At 50.9% G+C, this 23,583-nt stretch overlaps 1 protein-coding gene and 2 pseudogenes across 6 annotated transcripts; 1 reads left to right on the top strand and 2 right to left on the bottom strand.

The window, feature by feature from the left end:
- On the top strand, positions 1 to 23,567 carry ECSIT (ECSIT signaling integrator). 6 transcript variants are annotated; one of them, XM_058424841.1, is made up of 10 exons: positions 66 to 80; positions 5,918 to 5,967; positions 7,210 to 7,404; positions 10,600 to 10,718; positions 15,544 to 15,961; positions 16,509 to 16,585; positions 21,476 to 21,533; positions 21,674 to 21,822; positions 21,961 to 22,066; positions 23,079 to 23,567. In XM_058424841.1, the coding sequence occupies exons 4-10, from the start codon at positions 10,623 to 10,625 to the stop codon at positions 23,321 to 23,323; spliced, it is 1,149 nt and encodes a 382-aa protein (XP_058280824.1). In that variant the 5' UTR covers positions 66 to 80; positions 5,918 to 5,967; positions 7,210 to 7,404; positions 10,600 to 10,622; the 3' UTR covers positions 23,324 to 23,567. The 6 variants fall into 6 exon arrangements, with proteins under 6 accessions (XP_032025647.1, XP_032025650.1, XP_058280824.1 ...); XM_058424839.1 differs by lacking the exon at positions 66 to 80 and having other exon boundaries at positions 16,509 to 16,732; XM_032169756.2 differs by lacking the exons at positions 5,918 to 5,967; positions 7,210 to 7,404 and having other exon boundaries at positions 1 to 80; positions 16,509 to 16,732.
- LOC116478490 (small ribosomal subunit protein eS12-like) lies at positions 4,339 to 5,893 on the bottom strand (annotated as a pseudogene).
- Positions 6,937 to 7,777, bottom strand: LOC116478489 (large ribosomal subunit protein eL20-like; annotated as a pseudogene).
- Positions 23,568 to 23,583: the final 16 nt, after the last annotated feature.

The raw sequence follows: 23,583 nt of genomic DNA, 5'->3' as shown, positions 1-23,583 counted from the left end.
GGACGCTCTCTGGGCCAATATGGCAGCGCCCAGCAATAAGACAGAGCTGGCCTGGAGTCCGCGGCTGGCTGCGTGAGTAGGTAGGTCGCGCGCGGGTAGGCGAACGCGAACTGCTGGCCTGCAGGCGGGCCCTTCAGGACCCGGCAGCGCGAGAGGGAAGCCCTGGAGGGACCCAGCTGCAGGGCCAGGGCGCCATGACCTTTCGTAATGGGGGCGGGGACGCGCTGGGAAAGGCCGCCTGTCTTGTGCCAGCCGCCTCACGCCCCCAGTCTCCCATTTTGCAGATGACCTCGCGAGAGGTCACGCCGCAAGTCGGCAACCGGGCAGGAATTGGAATCCGCGTCTGCCTTTTTCCCCCAAGAGACCCAGAATCCTGGCAGCCGGTTTCAGAGCTGCTGTACGTACACCATACCTCGGGGTTCAGATTTACAGGTGTTTTGTTGAAATTGAGGCTTGTTTCCGTTCGGTTGATACTTGTTAGGCATCTACCATATACCAGGCACTGTCCTGGGTGCTGGAGACACAGCATTGAGGAAGATAGATAAAAATCTTTCATCTCCTGGGGGAACCAGACTTTGAACAAATTAGAAATAAACGAAACAGGTGATTTCAGATACTGATTAGTTACTAAAAATGCGTTAATGGTGTCGGGAATTTCGCTTGAGCCCAGGAGTTTCGAGACCAGCCTTGGCAACATAGCGAGACCCTGTTCTCTACAAAAAATTATCTGGGCGTAGTGGTGCACGCCTGTAGTCCTAGCTACTTGGGAAGCTGTGGTGGGAGGATTGCTTGAGCCCAGGAGGTCGAGGCTGTAGTGAGCCGTGATTGTGCCACTGCACCCCAGCCTGGGCAACAGAGCAGGACCGTGTCTCAGAAACAAACAAAAATTAATAGGGTGATGAGGGCTTTTAGAATGTGGGGAATGGGAGGTGGTCAAAGAAGACCTTTCATTGAAATGACCAGAGACAGCTGGTGGGCAGATCTGGAGGAAGAAAACTCTAAACAGAGAGAAAAGCAAGTACAAAGGTTCTGAGACGGCATAAACTTAGTTTCTTTCAGAAACAGTGTAGCTGAAGCTGCCAGTGGTAGGAGTTGAGTTTAGAGGGGTAGACCCTGTCTGATTTTATTTATTTATTTTTATTTTTTAGAGACAGGATCTCACTTGTTCGTCAAGCCTGGAGTGCAGTGGTGCAATCATAGCTCACTGCAGCGTCAAACTCCATGGCTCAAGTGATTCTCCTGCCTCAGCTTTCCCAGTAGCTGGAACTACAGGTGCACACCACCAGGTCCAGCTAATTTTTTAAAATAATTTTTGTAAAGATCGTGTCCTGCTATGTTGTCCAGGCTGGTCTTGAACTCCTGGGCTCAAGCGATCCTCCCCACTTGGACTTCCAAAGCACTAGGATTATAGGCATGAGCCACTGCTCCCTGGCTATTTATTTATTTTTAGAGACAGGATCTCAGTATGTTGCCCAGGCTAGAGTGCAGTGGCTATTCACAAGTGCAGTCATGGTTCGCTGCAACCTGTAACTACTGACCTTAAAGGATCCTCCAGCCTCAGTCTCCTGAGTACCTGAGATGACAGGCATTCGCCACCATGCATGGGTAATTCTTAATTTTTTTGTAGAGGTGGGGTCTCGCTATGTTGTTGCCCAGGCTGGTCTTGAATTCCTGGGCTCAAGTGATCCTCCTACCTTGTTCTCCCAAAGTGTTAGGATTACAGGCATGAGCCAGTGTGCCCAGTCCCTGATTTTAAGTGTGATACACTGTTAGCGATTTTAGGCAGAAATCACTAATTTTTGTTTGTTTGTTTGTTTATTTATTTATTTATTTTGAGACGGAGTGTGCAGTGGCACAATCTCAGCTCATTGCAACCTCCGCCTCCCAGGTTCAAGTGATTCTCCTGCCTCAGGCTCCCGAATAGCTGGGATTACAGGTGCCTGCCACCATACCTGGCTAATTTTTGTATTTTTAGTAGAGATGGGCTTTCACCATCTCGGCCAGGCTGGTCTTGAACTGACCTTGTGATCCACCTGCTTCAGCCTCCCAAACTGCTGGGATTACAGGCGTGAGCCACAGCACCTGGCCTAATTTTAGTTTAAAAGCTCCCTCTGGCTGGGTGTGGTGGCTCACACCTGTAATCTCAGCACTTTGGGAGGCCAAGATGGGTGGATTGCTTGAACTCAGGAGTTCGAGACCACCCTGAGCAACATAATGAAACCCCATCTCTACTAAAATACAAAAAATTAGCTGGGCGTGGTGGCACACACCTGTAGTCCCAGCTACTCGGGAGGCTGAGGCATGAGAACCAACTTGAACTGGGGAGGTGGAGGTTGCAGTGAGCCGAGATCACGCCATTGCACTCCAGCCTGGGGAACAGAGTGAGACTCTGTCTCCAAAAAAAAAAAAAAAAAAAAGCTCTGTCTGGCCATAGTGGGGAGAACTGACTGGAGGCAGGAAGGGCAAAAGTGGGAGGCTTGATAGGTATCCAAGTCATAGATTGAGGTGGTGGCTTCAGATAGAGATGCATTTGGGATGGATTTGGAAGTAGTCACCAAGACTAGTTGATGGATTGAATGGGAGAGTGAGGGACATAGTGGACTCAGAAATGTCTCCTAGGTTTGTAGCCTGAATGGCCAGTAGTAGTGGTGCGATTGGATAGGATGGAGAGGATCAAGTTTAAGCAAGGATATCAGTTTGGAGCAAATTATGTTTGAGATGGCTGGGTATATGCCAAAGTGGCAGTTAGGTATAAAGGCTGGGGCCCAGGGATTGAGGTGAACACTGGGGAGCCATCAGCACACAGATCGCCACTTCTCAAACTTTAATGCTCACAGGAGATACCAGGGACTCGTTAAAATGCCAATTTGGGCCTGGTGCAGTGGCTCACGCCTGTAATCCCAGCACTTTGGGAGGCCAAAGCGGATGGATCACGAGGTCAGGAGTTCAAGACCAGTCTGGCCAAGATGGTGAAACCCTGTCTCTACTAAGAATGCAAAAATCAGCAGGGCATGGTGGCATGTGCCTGTAATCCCAGCTACTCGGGAGGCTGAGGCAGGAGAATTGCTTGAACCCTGGATATGGAGGTTGCAGTGAGCCAAGATCGCGCCACTGCACTCCAGCCTGGGCGACAGAGCAAGACTCCATCTGGAAAAAAAAAAAATGCAGATTCCAGTTCAGTAGGTCTGGGATAGGGCCGAGATTTTGTTTTTTTGGTTTTTTTTGAGACGGAGTTTCCCTCTTGTTGCCCAGGCTGGAGTGCAATGGTGTGCCTTTGGCTCACCACAAGCTCTACCTCTCAGGTTCAAGCAATTCTCCTGCCTCAGCCTCCCAAGTAGCTGGAATTAACAGGCATACGCCACCACACCCGGCTAATTTTATATACATATATATATATATATATATATTTTTTTTTTTTTTTTAGTAGAGGCAGGGTTTCTCCATGTTGGTCAGGCTGGTCTCAAACTCCCGACCTCAGGTGACCAGCCCGCCTGGACCTCCCAAAGTGCTAGGATTACATGCGTGAGTCACCATGCCCGGCCAGATTTTGCTATTCTAATAAACTTCTGAATGTCACTGACGCTGCCAGTCCCTAGAACACACTTTAAGTAGCTGTGTTTTTTTGTTTTTGTTTTTGTTTTTTTGTTTTGAGTCAGGGTCTTGCTGTGTTGCTCAGGCTGGAGTGTGTGGCGTGAACTTGGTTTACTGTAACTTGGACCTCCCAGGCTCATGTGATCCTCCCACTTCAGCCTCCTGAGGAATGAGAACACAGACAGGTGTATGCTACCATGCCTGGTTAATTTTTAAATTTTTTTATAGAGACAGTGTCTGGCTATGTTGTCAGGGCTGGTATTGGACTCCTGGGCTCAACCAGTCCTCCCACCTTGGCCTCCCAAAGTGCTAGGATTACAGGCATGAGCCACTGAGCCTGGCCCTGAAATTTTAAATTAAGGTCTTAATCCTAGGTGCATGTGAAAGTCATTGCAGTGCTTTTTATTTTTATTTTTATTTATCTATTTTTTTGAGACGAAGTCGCACTCTGTTGCCCAGGCTGGAGTGCAGCGATGCGATCTCGGCTCACTGCAACCTCCGTCTCCCGGCTTCAAGTGACTCTCCTGCCTCAGCCTCCCTAGTAACTGGGATTATAGGCACCCGCCACCAGGTCCCGCTAATTTTTGTATTTTTAGTAGAGATGGGGTTTCTCCATCTTGGCCAAGTTGGTCTTGAACTCCTGACCTCGTGATCCACCCGCCTTGGCCTCCCAAAGTGCTGGGATTACAGGCATGAGCCACTGCGCCTGGCCAGAGTGCCTTTTATTTTATTTTATTTTTTTTATTTTTGAGATAGGGTCTCACTCTGTCACCCAAGCCAGAGTGTGGTAGCACAATCATAGCTTATATAACCTTGAACTGCTGGGCTCAAGTGGTCATCCCACCTCAGCCTCCTGAATAGCTGGGACTACAAATGAGTGCCACCACACCCAGCTGGTATTTTTTTTTTTTTGCTGGTCTTGATCTCCCGGGCTCAAGTGATCCTCCCACTCTGACCTCCCAAAGTGGATAAGAAGCATGAGCCGCTGTGCCCAGCCTTCAGTGGGGTGCTCTATTTATTTATTTATTTTTGAAACGGAGCCTTGTTCTGTCACCCAGACTGGAGTGCAGTGGCACAATCTCGGCTGACTGCAAAGTCCACCTCCCGGGTTCAAGCGATTCTCTTGCCTCCGCCTCCCGAGTAACTGGGACTACAGGCGCCTGCCACCATGCCCAGCTAATTTTGTACTTTTAGTAGAGACGGGGTTTCACAGTGTTGGCCAGGATAGTCTCGATCTCTTGACCTCATGATCTGCCCACCTTGGCCTCCCAAAGTGCTGGGATTACAGGCGTGAGCCACCGTGCCAGGCTACATATAACTTTTGACTCCCCCAAAATCCAGCCAGGTGCAGTGGCACACCTCTGTAATTCCAGCACTTTGGGAGGCCAAGGTGGGAGGATTGCTTGAGCCCAGGAGTTTGAGATCAGCCTGGAAAACAGAGGGAAACCCAGCCTCTATAAAAATTTTAAAAATTAGTTGAGTGTGATGGCATGCACCTGTAATCCCAGCTACTCAGGAGGCAGTGGTGGGAGGATTGCTTGAGTTGGGAGGTCAAGTCTGCAGTGAGCCATGATCATACCACTGTACTCCAGCTGGGCAACAGAGTGAGATCCTGTCCCAAAACAAAAAATCTTAACTACTAATAGCCCACTGTTGTCCAGAGGCCTCAGTGATTACAAAAACAGTCAATTAACTTATTTTTTTTATGTGAGCCAAAGATTTATGTCTTCATTTCTTGCATTTGAAGTACTCTTCGATGACATCCTTGGCCTGAGACTCCTTGCCATAGTCCTTAACTACTACACAACTGTAACCAACCACTTTACAGGGTTTCCCCTCTCTCAATTTTACAGAGCCCTACCCATTCCCCTAGTTTCTTGTTGTCATCAACCTTAATTAAGTTGATTTGGTGCTCAGCACAAAGGGCCTCCACCAACTTGACATACATAGGCTTATCACGGTCGGATGCAAGCACACAAAGATGGGCTTGGTGCTCGTCTAAGGCTTTGGCAGCTTCACAAATTCCACGTGCTAGGCCATCGTGGATGAGGGCGGTCTTCAGCACCTCTTGTAAAGCAGTATTAACGTCCATTACACCTCCAGCAGCAATGCCTCCCTCGGCCATGGCGGTGGGTTACGGGTGAAGCTGAATCTTGAACGCACCCAAGCCTCCGCCTCTGTGCAACTCAGCGGTGGCAGGGAAAGAGCAATTAACTTTTTTTTTTATGTTATATATATATATAATACTATAATCTTACAATAAGTTGGAGAAAAGAAAATGTTATTAAGAAAATCAGGAAAACACATTTAATTTACTATTCATTAGGTGGAAGTGGATCATCATAAAGATCTTCATTCTCATCGTCTTCACATTGAGTAAGCTGAGGAGGAGGAGGAAGAAGAGGAGGGGTTGGTCTTGCTGTCTTAGGGGTGGCAGAGGCAGAAGAGGTGGTGGAGGAGGTAGATGGAGAGGCAGGCACATTCAGCTGTAACTTTTTTTTCTTTTTTTTTTTTTTTTTTTTTTTTTTTGAGATGAAGTCTTGCTCTGTCGCCCAGGCTGGAGTGCAGTGGCGCAATCTCAGCTCACTGCAAGCTCCACCTCCCAGGTTCACGCCATTCTCCTGCCTCAGCCTCTCCGAGTAGCTGGGACTACAGGCGCCCGCCACCACGCCCGGCTAATTTTTTGTATTTTTAGTAGAGTCGGAGTTTCACCATGGTCTCGATCTCCTGACCTCATGATCCGCCCACCTTGGCCTCCCAAAGTGCTGGGATTACAAGCATTAGCCACCGCGCCCGGCCTTTCTTTTTTTTTTTTTTTTTTTTTTTTGAGAAAGAGTCTCACTCTGTCACCCAGTCTCGGCTCACTGCAAGCTCTGCCTCCCGGGTTCACGCCATTCTCCTGCCTCAGCCTCTCCGAGTAGCTGGGACTACAGGCGCCCGCCACCACATCCGGCTAATTTTTTTGTATTTTTAGTAGAGGTGGGGTTTCACCATGTTAGCAGGATGGTCTTGATCTCCTGACCTCGTGATCCGCCCGCCTCAGCCTCCCAAAGTGCTGGGATTACAGGCGTGAGCCACTGTGCCCGACCTTTTTTTTTTTACTAGCCCCTCAGTGTTTAAAGTTGTAACTTTTATTTAATTAAATTTAATTAATTAATTTTTTTGAGACAGAGTCTCACTCGGTCAGCCAGGCTGGAGTGCAGTAGCGCGATCTCAGTTTACTGTAACATCGCCTCCCAGGTGCAAGCAATTCTCCCGCCTCAGCCTCCTGAGTAGCTGGGATTACAGGCACATACCACCATGCCTGGCTAATTTTTTTTTTTTTTTTTTTTTTTTCCGGGGCGTTCCTGAGTTTTTGTGGAGCACGCCTGGGCGAGGGCCCTGCCCCTAGAAGGTGTTGGGCCTTTTGGTGGTGAAGTGTGGCTTGTGCTGATGGAGCGGGACCCGGTGGGGCAGCGGGAACTTGATCTTGGAGTCTTGGAACTGCTTGACGGCCAGCCGGCGGGACTTGCTGGCTGCTGTCTCCTCCACCTTCATGATCTGGATGGAATGGGTCCAGGCGGGGTACCGGGTGCCCATGTCTCGGTAGCACTGGGTGACAGCGCCCGTGGTGGTCAGGTCCCAATATTCCTGGTACATGTTGTGGGTGCCGCCCCGGGAGTTCGTAGCGCAGCCAGATGCCGAAGTTCTTCACCCACAGAGGGTACTTCTCAAATGCCTGCCCACGGTTGACAGTCTCCTCTGAAGACTTCTTCATCTTCTTTAGCTGAGATACAAAGTACCAGAAGCGGGACTTGGAGACGACATGATCAGGTGCAAAGATTCGCATGTAGTAGAGGGGCGGTGTGTGGCATTTGGGAGTGGGCAGGCGGTGACTCACCACCTTGTACTCTTGTAGTGTACCCAAGGCCTTCATGGCATCCTCTCCATACTTGCCGCCACCCGCAAAAGGAACCTGGCTAATTTTTGTATTTTTAGTAGAGATGGGGTTTTGCCGCGTTGGTTGGTTGGTCTTGAACTCTTGACCTCAAGTGATTCTCCTGCCTGGCCTCCCAAAGTGCTGAGATTACAGGCGTGAGCCACCACACCTGGTCTTATTTTTATTTTTCAGACAGAGTCTTGTTCTGTCGCCCAGGCTGGAGTGCAGTGGCACGATCTCGGCTCACTGCAGCCTCTGCCTCCTGGGTTCAAGCAGTTCTCCTGCCTCAGCCTCCTGAGTAGCTGGGGACTGCAGGAGTGTGCCCCCAAACCTGGCTAATTTTTTTTTTTTTTTTTTTAAGTAGAGATGGGGTCTCTCCCATGTTGGCCAGGCTGCTCTCGAACTCCTGGCCTCAGGTGATCTGCCTGCTTCGACCTCCTAAAGCGCTGTGATTACAGGCATGAGCCACCACGTGCAGCCATAACTTTTACTGAAAAAAAAAAAAAAAAAATCCACGTATAAATGGACTCATGCTGTTCAAACCTTTGTTGATGAAGGGTCAACTGTACATTGCCGATGGGAATGTGAAATGGTGCAGTCATCCCCAAATACAGTCTGGCAGTTCCTGAAAATGCTAAACATGTAGTTACCATATGTCTCAGCAGTTCGACTCCTAAGTATATACCCAAGAGAAATATAAACATATGTTCACATAAAACTTCTACACGAATGTTCATGGAAGTAGTTATAACAGTCAAAAACATTTGGCAAACAACCCCAAATGTCCATCAATTGATGAATGCATAAATAAAATATGGTTAGAGCCATACAAAACCTGGTTATATTCCATTCCAAAAAGAATGGAATTGTCCGGGCATGATTGTAATCCTAGCAATTTGGGAGGCCAAGGTGGGTGGATCACCTGACATCGGGAGTTCAAGACCAGCCTGGCCAACATGGAGAAACCCTATCTCTACTAACAATACAAAAACTAGCTGGGGATGGTGGCGGGCGCCTGTAATCCCAGCTACTCGGGAGGCTGAGGCAGGAGAATCGCTTGAACCCGGGAGGCAGAGGTTGTGGTGAGCCAAGATCATGCCATTGCACTCCAGCCTGGGCAACAAGAGTGAAACTCCATCTCAAAAAAAAAAAAAAAAAAAGAGGCCAGGCGCAGTGGCTCACGACTATAATCCCAGCACTTTGGGAGGCTGAGGCTGGTGGATCACAAGGTAAGGAGTTTGAGACTAGCTTGGCAACATGGCGAAACCCCATCTCTACAAAAAAATCTATAAATTAGCTGGATGCAGTGGCACACACCTATAGTCCCAGCTGCTCAGGAGGCTGAGGCAGGAGAATCATGAACCCGGGAAGCAGAGGTTGCAGTGAGCTGAGATTGTGCCACTGCACTCCAGCCTGGGAAACAAAGCAAGATCCTGTCTAAAATAATAATAATAATAATAATAATTTTAAAAAAATCTATGCATGAACCTTGAAAACATGTCAATGGGCCAGGTGCGGTGGCTCACGCCTGCAATCCCAGCACTTGGGGAGGCTGAGGCTGACGGATCACTTGAGGTCAGGAGTTCGAGACCAGCCTGGCCAACATGATAAAGCTCCGTCTCTACTAAAAATACAAAAATTAGCTGGGCGTGGTGGCATGTACCTGTAATCCCAGCTACTCGGGATGCTGAGGCAGGAGAATCGCTTGAACCCGGGAGGCGGACGTTGCAGTGAGCCGAGATGGCACTATTGCACTCCAGCCTGGGTGACAGAGCGAGACTGCATCTCAAAAAAAAAAAAAAAAAAAAAAAAAAAAAAGAAAACATGTCAAGTGAAGGAAACCAGTCATAAAGGAGCACTTGTGATTCCATTTGTATGAAATGCTCGGCATAGGGAGATCTATAGAGACAGTGGGTGAGTGGTTTCCTGGGGTTGGGAGTGAAGGGAAATTGAGTGCTAATGGGTACAGGGTTTCTTTCTTTCTTTTTTTTCTTCTTCTTTTTTCTTGGAGACAGAGTTTTTTTTTTTTTTTTTTGAGACGGAGTCTCGCTCTATCACCCAGGCTGGAGTGCAGTGGCGCAATCTCGGCTCACTGCAAGCTCTGCCTCCCGGGTTCACGCCATTCTCCTGCCTCAGCCTCTCCGAGTAGCTGGGACTACAGGCGCCCGCCACCACGCCCGGCTAATTTTTTTGTATTTTTAGTAGAGACGGGGTTTCACTGTGGTCTCGAGCTCCTGACCTCGTGATCCGCCCGCCTCGGCCTCCCAAAGTGCTGGGATTACAAGCGTGAGCCACCGCGCCCGGCCATGGAGACAGAGTTTTGCTGTTGTTCCCCAGGCTGGGGTGCAATGGCGTCATCTTGGCTCACTGCAACCTCTGCCTCCTGGGTTCAAGCAATTCTCCTACCTCAGCCTTCCCAGTAGCTGGAATTACAGGCATGCACCACCATGCTTGGCTAATTTTTTGTATTTTTAGTAGCGATGGGGTTTCTCCATGTTGGTCAGGCTGGTCTTGAGCTCCCGACTTCGAGTGATCTGCCCGCCTCAGCCTCCCAAAATGTTGGTATTACAGGCGTGAGCCACCGCGCCTGGCCAGGTACAGGGATTCTTGTTGGAGTGACACAAATTTTGTAAAATTAGATTGTAGTGGCTAGGAGTGGTGGCTCACACCCGTGATCACAGCACGTTGGGAGACAGAGATGGGAGGATCACTTGAAGCCAGGAGTTCGAGACTCAGCCTGGGCAACACAGCAAGACCCTGAGTCTGTGCAAACGATTTTCAAATTAGCTGGGCATGGTGGCACGCATCTGTAGTCCTAGCTTCTCGATGTTCTGGGGCTGGAAGATCACTTAGGCCCAGGAGTTGGAGGCTGCACTGAGCTATGGTCACGTCCCTGGGGCAGCGGGATTGGGGGTGCTGTTCCAGGAACAAAGTCTTTGAGCCATCTGAGCCCGTTTCTTGGGTAAGGTAAACATTGGGGCTGGCGAGTTAGCCACATAATCTGGAGTGTGCCCTTGACGCTGCGGGGCCTTTGTGTCTGTTAGCGTCTGTAAGGTGCCAGGCTAATGCTGAATCTTCTTTTGGGCCAGGTGATTGTCTGACAAGCAGAGGCATGAGCTGGGTCCAGGCCACCCTACTGGCCCGAGGCCTCTGTAGGGCCTGGGGAGGCAGCTGCGGGGCCGCCCTCACAGGAACCTCCATCTCTCAGGTAAGCACCAGCCAGGCAGTCTTTTGGGTAGAGGGAGGTAAGCTTGGGATTTGCTCCCAACCCCTTCAGAATCCACTCTGTGAAGCCAGTTCTGGTGAGTCTGGGCTGGCCTATCAGTGCTGAGGTCCCATTAAAAGTCCTTAGTTTATGTATGTATGTATGTTTATGTGTTTGTTTTTTGAGACAGTGTCTCACTCTGTCACCAAGGCTGGAGTGCAGTAGTGTGATTACAGGTCACTGTAGTCTTGACCTCCAAGGTTCAAGCAATCCTCCTGCCTCATCCTCCCAAGTAGCCAGGACTACAGGCACATACTACCATGCCCGGCTAATTTTTGTGTTTTTTTGTAGAGACAGGGTTTCACCATGTTGGGCAGGCTAGTCTTGAACTCTGGGCTCAAGTGATCCACCTGTGTCAGCCTCCCAAGTGCTGGGATTACAGGCGTGAGCCACTGCACCTGGCCAAAAGTCCATAATTTATTTATTTTTTTGAAACAAGGTCTTGCTGTATCACCCAGGCTGGAGTACAGTGGTGGAATCAGGGCTCACTGCAGCCTCAAACTCCTGGGCTCAAATGAGCCTCCCACCTCAGCCCCCTGAGTAGCTGGGACCACAGATTTGAGCTACCATGCCTAGCTAATTTTTTTTTTTTTTAGATGGAATTTTGCTCTTGTCGCCAAAGCTGGAGTGCAGTGGCGTGGTCTTGGCTCACTGCAACCTTTGCCTCCTGGGTTCAAGCAATTCTCCTGCCTCAGCCTCCTGAGTAGCTGTGATTACAAGCGCACGTCACCACGCCCAGCTAATTTTTGTAATTTTAGTAGAGACGGGGTTTTGCCATGTTGGCCAGGCTGGTCTTGAACTCCTGACCTCAGGTGATTCGCCGCCTCGGCCTCCCAAAGTGCTGGGATTACAGGCATGAGCCACTGCACCCGGCCGCTAATTTTTTTTTTTTAAGCATGTGGTCTTGCTGTGTTGCCCAGACTGGTCTTGAACCTCTGGGCCCTCAGTCCTTCCACTTTGGCCTCCCAAAGTGCTAGGATTACAGGTGTGAGCCACTGTGCCTGGACCCTAATTTAAGAGATGCTAGTGCCTGTGGGTGAGGGGATTGACTTTGAAAATAAGGATGTATGAGCTTGGTGGATTTGTGTGGTGACTGTGAGCAGCTCTCCTGCATCTACCTGTGAAGATGGGGCAGAAAACTGAATTTCCTTCCCATACCCATAGTGACCAGATGGCTAAAGCAGATTGACAGCCATAGATAGCAATAACGATGATGGTGGGAATATAATAGTTCCCGTATTGAGCACTTACTGTGTGCCCGGCCCCATGCTATGCATTTCATTTACATTACCTCCTTTGCAGTGTTCCCCCTCGTTAGGCATTTTAGAGCTTCCTTTCTGATTTTTACCCCAAAGTGGTATAATACTACACCACCTATAGTATTGACTGAAATTTCAGTTGTTTTTTGTTTTTGAGATGAAGTCTCCCTCTGTCACCCAGGCTGGAGTACAGTGGTGTGATCTCAGCTCATTGCAACCTCTGCCTCCCGGGTTCAAGTGATTTTCCTGCCTCAGTCTCCTGAGTAGCTGGGATTACAGGTGTGCAGCACCACACCTGGCTAATTTTTGTATTTTTGGTAGAGATGGGGTTTCACCTTGTTGGCCAGGCTGGTCTCAAACTCCTGACCTCAAGTGATCCACCCGCCTCTCAAAGTGCTGGGATTACAGGCATGAGCCACTGCACCCAACCTGAAATTTTACTGTAAATGAATGCCTTTTTTTGTTTTATTTTTAACATTGCCATATCAAAGAAGGATATGGGATGGCTGTGGGGACCGCAGAGTAGGGGGACTGTGGGCACTGACTCCATTCTCAGCTCTGATGCTTTCCAGCTGTGTAACACTGTGCATCCCACTTCATCTTCCTGAGCCTTGGTTTTTCTCATCTGTAAAATGAGTGCAGTAAGAGTACCTCCCACCTAGGGCCTCACATTTATAAAGTGCTCAACTGTGTCTACAGTGGAAGAATATTTGGTAAATATTGTCTCTTTCTTTTGAGACATGGTCTCGCTCTGTTGCCCAGGCTGGAGTGCAGTGGCGTGATCTTGGCTCACTGCAACCTCGACACGCCAGTCTCAATTGATCTGCCTACTTCAGCCTCCTGAGTAGCTGGGACTACATACATTCACCACCATGCTTGGCTCATTTTTGTATTTTTTTGTAGACACGAGGTTTCAGCAGGTTGCCCAGGCTGGTCTCGAACTCCTGACCTCAGGTGATCTGCCTGCCTCAGCCTCCCAAAGTGCTAGGATTACAGGTGTGAGCCACCAAGCCTGGACTAATACTGGCTCTTACTTGCGTGTGTGTGTGTGTGTGTGTGTGTGTGTGTGTGTGTAGATAAACACACACACATTTATTTTTTAGAGATAAGGTTTCCTTCTCTCGTTCAGGCTGGAGTGCAGTGACACAATTGTAGCTCACTGCAGTCTGGAACTCCTGGGCTTAAGCAATCCTCCCGCTTCAGCCTCCTGAGAGCTGAGACTACAGGTATACACCACCACGCCTAGCTTATTTTTTTATTTTTTCATAGAGAGATGGAGTCTCACTATATTGCCCAGGCTGCAGTACGGTGGTGCAATCAAAGCACAGTACAGCCTTGATAACTAGCTGTATATTTTTAAGATGCCTTATATGTAACCCTTCTAATTTAAAAATTCAATTTAAAATAAGAAATTTGTTACTGTGTCATCTAGAACCAGAGTTTGGCTACTCCGGAGGCTGAGGTAGGAGGATCACTTGAGCCCAGGAGTTCTGGGCTGTTGTGTACTATGCTGATGGAGTGTCCTGCACTAAGTTTTGCATGAATATTGTGACCTCCTGGGACTTGGGGGACCACCAGATTGCCTAAGGAAGTATGAACTGACCCAGGTTGGAAACAGCAGGTCAAAACTCCTGTCCTGACCAGTTGGCTCATGCCTGTGAATAGCCACTGCACTCCCGCCTGGGCAACATAGCTAAACTCCATCTCTTAAAGGCTCCCAGCACTTTGAGAGGCCACAGTGGGTGGATCACCTTAGGTCAAGAATTTGAGACCATCCTGGCCAACATGGCGAAACCCCGTCTCTACTAAAAACACAAAAATTAGGCCAGGCACGGTGGCTCACATCTGTAATCCCAGCACTTTGGGAGGCCGAGGTGTGCGGATCACAAGGTCAGGAGTTCAAGACCAGCCTGGCCAACATGGGGAAACCCCGTCTCTACTAAAAATACAAAAATTAACTGGGCATGGTGGCATGTGCCTGTAATCCCAGCTACTTGGGAGGCTGAGGCAGAAGAATCGCTTGAACCAGGGAGTCAGAGGTTATAGTGAGCTGAGATCATGCGACTGCACTCCAGCCTGGCGATAGAGCGAGACTCCGTCTCAGAAAAAACAAAACACAAAAATTAGCTGGCATTGGTGGCAGGTGCCTATAATACTAGCTACGTGGGAGGCTGAGGCAGGAGAATCGCTTGAACCCAGAAGGCAGAGGTTGCAGTGAGCTGAGAGGACGCCATTGCACTCCAGCCTGGGCAACGAGTGAAACTCTGTCTCAAGAAAAAAAGAAAAAGAAAGAAGGGGCTGGGTACGGTGGCTCATGCCTGTAATCTCAATACTTAAGGAGGCTAGGCCGGGCGCGGTGGCTCATGCCTGTAATTCCAGCACTTTGGGAGGCCGAGGCGGGCGGATCACGAGGTCAGGAGATCAAGACCATCCTGACTAACACGGTGAAACCCCATCTCTACTAAAAATCCAAAAAATTAGCCGGGCGTGGTAGCAGGCGCCTGTAGTCCCAGCTACTCAGGAGACTGAGGCAGGAGAATGGCGTGAACCCGGGAGGTGGAGCTTGCAGTGAGCCGAGATCGTGCCACTGCACTCTAGCCTGGGTGACAAAGCGAAACTCTGTCTCAAAAAAAATAAAAATAAAAAAAAGACTTGGGGAGGCTGAGGCAGGTGGATCACTTGAGGCCTGGAGTTTGAGACCAGCCTGGCCAACATGATGAAACCCCATCTTCACTAAAAGTACAAAAATTAGCAGGGCGTGGTGGAGCACGTCTGTAGTCCAGCTTACTTGGGAGGCTGAGGCATGAGAATCGCTTGAACATGGGAGGCAGAGGTTGCAGTGGGCTGAGGTCACGCCACTGCGCTGCAGCATGGGTGACAGAATGAGACTGTCTAAAAAAAAAAAAAAATTAAAAGCAAGAAGGGCCACCAGGCACAGTGGCTCATGTCTGTAATCCATCAACACTTTGGGAGGTGGAGACGGGATGATCACTTGAAGCCAGGTGTTCAAGACCAGCCTGGACAAAATAGTGTGACTCCCGTCTCTGCTGAAAACTTAAAAATTAGCCAGGTGTGGTGGTGTACACCTGTAGTTGCAGCTGCTGGACAGGCTGAGGAGGAGAATTGCTTGAGCCCAGGAGTTGAAAGCTGCAGTAAGCCATAGTAGCACCACTACATTCCAGCCTAGGCCACAGAGCCAGACCCTGTCTCAAAAAAAATAAAATAGGGCATGTGTGTGTCATCACTGTGAATATTACCAAGTTGCCCCCGTGGCAGTTTTTACCAGCTCCCCGTAGCCATGGCTAACAGTGCCTGTTTCCTCCCTACTGTGCCAGCATTGTGTTTTACTGCACTTTGTAATGGCCTCGAATCTCGGGTTTGTAACCACAGTTCCATACCTCCGAGTCCTCAGGGAGGCCACTGGGACCTCTCTGAGGAAAGAGCCAGCCTGGCGGCCCCCCATAGACACTGGGAGGTGCCAGACTCCAGCAGTTCTCCTCCCTCCCCAGGTCCCTTGCCAGCTCCCTCGGGGCCTCCACTGCAGCGCATCCGCCTATAGCTCTGAACAGTCCCTGGTTCCCAGCCCACCGGAACCCCGGCAGAGGCCCACCAAGGCTCTGGTGCCCTTTGAGGACCTGTTTGGGCAGGCGCCTAGTGGGGAACGGGACAAGGCGAGCTTCCTGCAGGCGGTGCAGAAATTTGGGGAGCGCAGCGTGCGTAAGCGGGGCCATGTTGACTTCATCTACCTGGCCCTGCGCAAGATGCGGGAGTATGGTGTCGAGCGGGACCTGGCTGTGTACAACCAGCTGCTCAACATCTTCCCCAAGGAGGTCTTCCGGCCTCGCAGCATCATCCAGCGCATCTTCGTCCACTACCCTCGGCAGCAGGAGTGTGGGATTGCTGTCCTGGAGCAGATGGAGAACCACGGTGAGGCCAGGAGGCTGGCGCAGGGTGGGGAGTGGGCTACACTGATAGCTGGCAGCACCTCTCCTGGGTCTCAGCCCCTCCTTCCTCCATGGCTCCGTCTCTGTCTCTCTTGCTCTTCTCCCTCTCCCAATCCCTCTTTTCATCACTCATCTCTCTTCCTTGCCTTCCTCTGACCTCCCCTCCCCTCCCCTCCTCTCTCCCTCCCTCTCCTCCTGTCCCCTCTCCTCTCTTCTTCTCTCCTGTCCTCTTCTCCCTGCCTCTCTCTCTCCCTCCCTCCCTTCCTTCCTTCCTCTCTCTCTTTCTTTTAGAAATAGGGTCTCACTCTGTTGCCCAGGCTGGTCTCAAACTCCTGGGCTCAAGTGATCCTCTCCCCTTGGCCTCCCAATGTGCTGGGATTACAGGCATGAGCCTTTTTCTTTCTAATTCTCTCTGATTCTTTTCTCCCTGTCTGTGATCAATTCCCTGACTTCAATGTTTTCTTTTCTCCTCTTCCCTTCCCTCCTTCCCCCACCATCTCTGAGGTTCTGCCTGCATCTGCCCAGCACAGGTGTGATGCCCGACAAGGAGACGGAGTTCCTGCTGATTGAGATATTTGGACGCAAAAGCTACCCCATGCTCAAGTTGGTGCGCCTGAAGCTGTGGTTCCCTCGATTCATGAACATCAACCCCTTCCCAGTGCCCCGGGACCTGCCCCAGGACCCTGTGGAGCTGGCCATGTTTGGCCTGCGACACATGGAGCCTGACCTTAGTGCCAGGGTCACCATCTACCAGGTATCCACCTTTGTCCACAGCCTCAGCTGCCACCCCAGGCCAGGCTCCCACCATTCCTCCCCTGGGCTCCCCTTCTCTCACTCTAGTGATTGTGGTGAATCAAGTTCTTTTTTGAGACAGGGTCTTGCTCTGTTGCCCAGGCTGGAGTGCAGTGGCACTATCTTGGCTCACTGCAGCCTCTGCCTCCCAGGCTCAAGCAATCTTTCCACCTCAGCCTCCTGAGTAGCTGGGACTCCAGTCACACACCACCATGCCCGGCTAATTAAAAAAACATTTTGGGGCCGGGCGCGGTGGCTCACGCTTGTAATCCCAGCACTTTGGGAGGCCGAGGAGGGCGGATCACGAGGTCAGGAGATCGAGACCACGGTGAAACCCCGTCTCTACTAAAAATACCAAAAAATTAGCCGGGCGTGGTGGCGGGTGCCTGTAGTCCCAGCTACTCGGAGAGGCTGAGGCAGGAGAATGGTGTGAACCCGGGAGGCGGAGCTTGCAGTGAGCTGAGATTGCGCCACTGCACTCCAGCCTGGGCGACAGAGCAAGACTCCGTCTCAAAAAAAAAAAAAAAAATTTTTTTTTTTTTACAGAGACAGGGTCTCACTATATTTCCCAGGCTGGCCTTGAACTCCTGGGCTCAAGCAATCCTCCTGCCTTGGCCTCCCAAAGTGCTGGGATTACACGCGTGAGCCACTGTGCCCGGCCCAGACGATTTTGATAAGGGGACTAATCTCATTCATGAAGGCAGAGCCCATATGATCTAAGTGCCTCTCCTCTCAAAGGCCTGACCTCTTAATCCTATTGCATTGGAGATAGATTGCAACATATGAATTTCAGGGGGCCATAAACATTCAGACCATAGCACCCTCCCATCCTTCTCCCAACACTTGGCTACATTCTAGGCATCTTCCTTATTTTCTGTGCCAGTTCTCAGCACAGGCCTTTGCGTTCTCTGTTCCTTCTGCCAGGAACACTGTTCTCCATGGACTTCATATTATTCTGGTCTCAGCTCCACTGTTCCTAATCAGGATGCCCTTCCTGACCTCCCTGGCCAAGGCACCACCCCTTCACCATGCTTGGCTTGGTTCCTCATTCACCATGACTCAGTCTCCCTCCTGTCTCCCAAGGCTGAGCATAGGATTTGGTGCAAAGCTGACACTTGGCAGTGGTTTGTTGAATGACTGAGTGGAGTAACACCCTCATCTCAGTGTCCTGGGAGGCCCCACTCATGCCAGATCACACAGGGATCCAAAGAGAGCCCCTCAACAACACTTGTCACGTGGTCCTGGACGGATAACAGTTTCCTTAAGAGCCAGTGGTTCTGAGATGGAGAAGCCCCAGGCGCTGTGGGAGCCAAGTGGGCAAGTGGGGCTTCCTGGGGGAGGTAAGGAGAGCAGAGGACGCTGGGCAGAGGGAGCAGTGTGTACCAGGGAATGCGGTGCAGTGAGTGGGAGCACCTGATTAAAGAGCTTGATCTCAAACCTCTTGGTTGGTGGGGAGAGCCATGCCGGGGGTGGGGGGCGGAGATTTAAGAAGAAGGAATGGGGTTGGAATCATGTTTCTGGAAGAATCTGCAATTGGAAACACGTCTCCTGGCGGCCGTGTGGATGCTGCTGGATGGGGACAGGGGCTAGGGGACCAGGGATATGGGTCCAGGTGAGAGACGCCTTGAGGCCAGCAGCAGAATGGGGGGGGAAGGGTTGTTTTTAGTTCATTTCTTCATTTTGCAAAGCAATACACTAAAAAGCCAAACAGCATGTAAAAGCATACGGTGACGAGTCCTCTGCTTCTACCCAGGCCCCACAGGCCGCCCCCCCCACCCCCCGCCACCCATCTCCTTCCCCAGAGGTGACTATTTCCATGTCTCCTTCCAGAGAGGTTCTATACATTTGCAAGCAGATCTCTCTCTCGCTCTCTTTTTTTTTTTTTTTTTTTTTTGGCATCTGTATCCTTTGTATTTAAATATCCTTCTCCCCCGTCTTATGGAGTAAAATACAGCCAGGCATAGTGGCACATGCCTGTAATCCCAGCACTTTGGGAGGCTGAGGCAGATGGATTGCTTGAGCCCAGGAGTTCGAGACCAGCCTGGGCAACATGGCAAGACCCCGTCTCTACCAAAAAAATACGAAAATTAGCTGGGAGTGGTGGCGCACACCTGTAGCCCCAGCTACTCAGGAGGCTGAGGCAGGAGGATGGCTTGAACTCAGGAAGTCAAGTCTGTAGTGAGCTGTGATCATACCACTGCACACCAGACTGGGTGACAGAGCAAGATCCTGTCTGTTTAAAAAAAGTTTTTTGGCCAGGCATGGTGACTCACGCCTGTAATCCCAGCACTTGGGAAGGCTGAGGCAGGCAGATCACCTGAGGTTGGGAGTTTGAGACCAGCCTGACCAACATGGAGAAACCTCATCTCTACTAAAAATACAAAAAGAATTATCCAGGCATGGTGGTGCATGCCTGTAATCCCAGCTACTTGTGAGGGTGAGGCAGGAGAATCACTTGAACCCGGGAGGTGGAGGTTGCAGTGAGCCGAGATCGCGCCATTGCACTCCAGCCTGGGCAACAGGAGCGAAACTCTATCTCAAAAAAAAAAAGTTTCTTTAGTAGCGGGGCATTATATACATGTACCTTGCCTTTTGGAAATTTCACTTAATACAACTAGAAGTCACTGATCCATCTCAAATTTTTTTTGTTTGTTTTTTTGAGACAGAGCCTTGCTCTGTTGCCCATGCTAGAGTGCAGTGGCACAATCTCAGCTCACTACAACCTCCACCTCCCAGGTTCAAACAATTCTTGTGCCTTAGCCTCCCATGTAGCAGGGACTACAGGCGTGTGCCACCACGCCCAGCTAATTTTTGTATTTCTAGTAGAGACGGGGTTTCACCATGTTGGCCAGGCTGGTCTTGAACTCCTGGCCTCAAGTGATCCACCACCCTCGGCCTCCCAAAGTGCTGGGATTACAGGCATGAGCCACCACGCCCAGCCTGCTCATCTCAATTTTTTTTAACTTGAAAGGATGAATGATATATGTTCTAATAGCTGTCCACTGTTTTGGTTCAAAAGCAAGTGCATTTTGTTAAAAAAAAAAAAAAAAAAAATTTGTCAGCGGGGCGCAGTGGCTTATGCCTGTAATCCCAACGCTTTGAGAGGCTGAGGCAGGCAGATCACCTGAGGTCGGGAGTTCGAGACCAGCCTGACCAACATGGAGAAACCCTGTCTCTACTAAAAATACAAAATTAGCCGGACGTGGTGCTGCATGCCTGTAATCCCAGCTACTCGGGAGGCTGAGGCAGGAGAATCACTTGAACCCAGGAGGTGGAGGTTGCGGTGAGCTGAGATCAAGCCCCATTGCACTCCAGCCTAGGCAACAAGAGCGAAACTCTGTCTCAAAAAAAAAAAAAAAAAAAAAAATTGTCTAGTGTTTTTGAATTATGTTCAAAGTATAAAATTTTAAAAGATAAAAAAGGTGGCCGGGCGCGGTGGCTCACGCCTGTAATCCCAGCACTTTGGGAGGCCGAGGCGGGTGGATCACGAGGTCAGGAGATCGAGACCATCCTGGCTAACACGGTGAAACCCCGTCTCTACTGAAAATACAAAAAAAATTAGCCGGGCGAGGTGGCGGGCGCCTGTAGTCCCAGCTACAAGGGAGGCTGAGGCAGGAGAATGGCGTGAACCCCGAGGGGCGGAGCCTGCAGTGAGCCGAGATCGCGCCACTGCACTCCAGCCTGGGTGAAAGAGCGAGACTCCGTCTCAAAAAAAAAAAAAAAAAAGATAAAAAAGGTATTCCTTCCCACCCTGTCCTCCACAGAGGTGAAAGCTATCATTTGCTTTTAGTGTCTCCTTCTTGGGATATTCTGTATATGTGAAGTTATTTTTCTTTTTTTAATTCACAAGCACTGAGCACTTATTATCTGCCAGGGACTGTTCTACATATTTGACAACCACCCAAAGTTAGGTTCATGCCCATAATCCTAGTGCTTTGGGAGGCCAACGCAGGCGGATCACCTGAGGCCAGGAGTTTGAGACCAGCCAGCCCAACATGGCAAAACCCTGTCTCTACTAAAAATACAAAAAATTAGCCGGGCATGGTGGCAGGCACCTGTAGTCCCAGCTACTCAGGAGGCTGACACAGGAGAATCGCTGGAACCCAGGAGGCAGAGGCTATAGTGAGCCGAGATCATGCCATTGCACTCCAGCCTGGGCAACAAGAGCAAAACTCCATTTCAAAAATAAAAAAATAAAATTAGCCAGGCATAGTGGTGTGCACCTGTAGACCCAGCTACTTGGGAGACTGAGGTGGGAAGATCACTTGAGCCCAGGAGTTCAAGGCTACAGTGAGCTATGATCATGCCACCATTCTCCAGCATGGATGACAGAGACGGAGACCCCCATCCCTAAAAAAAAAAAAAAAAAATCGGAATTAAGTGCTGTTATCATCCCTATTATGCATCTGGAGAAACTGAGGCACACAGGTACAGTGACTTGGCCAAGGTCACACAGCTTGTGACAGAGCCAGGATTTTGACACAGGTGGGCTGGTTCCAGGGTGGTTCCCTCAGGGTGAGCATCCTAAAGATTGGTGGTTATTGCCAAATGGGACAGAGGGAGGAGGGGACAGGTTGGAGGGCCGTGTACCAGATTCAGGAGAGGTGTCCTGAATTCACTGGTATCCCCCTTTCTGTTTCTCTGTCCCCAGTTCCTCTGTAGGGGATTGGGGGTTACAAGATTACATCCCTACTCTCCCTTGCAGGTTCCTTTGCCCAAAGACTCAACAGGTGCAGCAGATCCCCCCCAGCCCCACATCGTAGGTAAGTCCGTGGGCATGGGGGCGGCCACGTCTCTAACCTGGCCCAGGCCCTGCCAGGTTCCTGCTGGGCCTAGGCTGGGCTCCCTGGGCCTCTGTGCCGAGTCCCTTGCAGGGCACAGGGCATGTATGTCTCCACACCAGGAATCCAGAGTCCCGATCAGCAGGCTGCCCTGGCCCGCCACAGTCCAGCCCGGCCTATCTTTGTTGAGGGCCCCTTCTCCCTGTGGCTCCGCAATAAGTGTGTGTATTACCACATCCTCAGAGCTGACTTGCTGCCCCCGGAGGAGAGGGTGAGGGCTTAAAGCAAAGCATGTGTCGGGGCTGGGGAGTGGGCTGGCACCACCCTGAGGGTGCATGGGAGAGGCTGGAGGAGGAAGACGCGAGAGCCCCGGCCTCTGACCCCGCCTGCACTCCCCACCTTGGAGTAGGAAGTTGAAGAGATGCCGGAGGAGTGGAACCTCTACTACCCGATGCAGCTGGACCTGGAGTATGCGAGGAGTGGCTGGGACAACTACGAGTTTGACATCAATGAAGGTAAAAACTGGGCCAGGTGCGGTGGCTCACATGTGTGCTTGTAATCCCAGCCCTCCGACAGGCTGAGGTGGGAGGATCACTTGAGCCCGGGAGTTGAGGTTGCAGTGAACTGTTAACAGAGCCACTGCACTCCAGCCTATGTGATAGACCCTGTGTCAAAAAAAAAAAAAAGCAAAAACCTGGACAGGCAGGACTTCCAAACATTCCAAACACCACCCAGGATGAGGGGCGGCCTCTGGGGTCAAGGGGTAGGCCCAGGCTGAGACGCAGTCCACTTACCCCCTCGTCTTCCGGCGACACACACTCATTTGCCCCAGGGGCTCCAGACCTGAGGTCATCCAGCCCTGTCGGCCCTTGTTCGTTCCCTCCCTCCACACCTCTGTGCTGGCTACTGGGTGTCACCAGGATAAACCTAGTCCCTCGAATCAGCAAGGGAACAGGCAAATTGCACTTTGGGGAGCTTAGGAGAGGAGCATGCCTTGAGTGGGGGGGGTCAGGAGGGCTTCCTGGCAGAATACAGAAGACCCAGGAGGCATCGCCCGGGTGAAGTGTGGAGTGGGCAGCCTAGGCAGCGGGGCTAGCTTGTGCAAAGGTTTGGAGGCACAAGAAAGTGGAAGGAAGCCGGGCGCAGTGGCTCACGCCTGTAATCCCAGCACTCTAGGAGGCTGAGGCGGGTGGATCATTTGAGGTCAGGAATTCGAGACCAGCCTGGCCAACATGGTGAAACCCTCTCTCTACTAAAAATTGAAAAATTAGCGTGGCGTGGTGCTGTGCACCGGTAATCCCAGATCCTCAGGAGGCGGAGGCAGGAGAATCACTTGAAACCTGGGAGGCGGGTGTTGCAGTGAGCCGAGATCTCGCCACTGCACTCCAGCCTGGGTGACACAGCGAGACTCCATCTCAAAAAAAAAGGAAGTGGAAGGGAGTGTAAAATACCTCAAAAAGGTGCAGGCATGGGTTAGCCGCTGCAGCCCCCACTGTGCAAACCTTAAGGGTGCATGTCTTCCAACAGTGGAGGAAGGCCCTGTCTTCGCCATGTGTATGGCGGGTGCCCATGACCAGGCGACGCTGGCTAAGTGGATCCAGGGCCTGCAGGAGACCAACCCAACCCTGGCTCAGATCCCCGTGGTCTTCCGCCTGGTCGGGTCCACCGGGGAGCTCCAGACATCCTCTGCAGGGTTGGAGGAGCCGCCCCTGCCCGAGGACCACCAGGAAGAAGACGACAACCTGCAGCGACAGCAGCAGGGCCAGAGCTGAGTCTGAGCCGGCGCGAGGGCACAGGCTGTGGCCCGAGGAGGCGGTGGACTGAAGGCATGAGATGCCCTTTGAGTGTACAGCAAATCAATGTTTTCCTGCTTGGGCTCTCCTCCCTTATCTCTAGCAGTATGACATCCCCTCCCCAGGATCTCAGACTGCCAGCGATGGGCAGGCGAGACCCCTCCAGAGTCTGCAGGCGCCTCTGGTTCTCCAAGTTTAAATAAAAAGGGGTGGGCGGGTCGTTGTCGGTTGTGCGCATG

The sequence above is a fragment of the Hylobates moloch genome, unplaced genomic scaffold, assembly GCF_009828535.3.
Source record: "Hylobates moloch isolate HMO894 unplaced genomic scaffold, HMol_V3 SCAFFOLD_12, whole genome shotgun sequence".
NCBI lineage: Eukaryota > Metazoa > Chordata > Mammalia > Primates > Hylobatidae > Hylobates > Hylobates moloch.
Note: the sequence above shows the minus strand (reverse complement) of the source record. Positions and strands in the feature narration are given on the sequence as shown.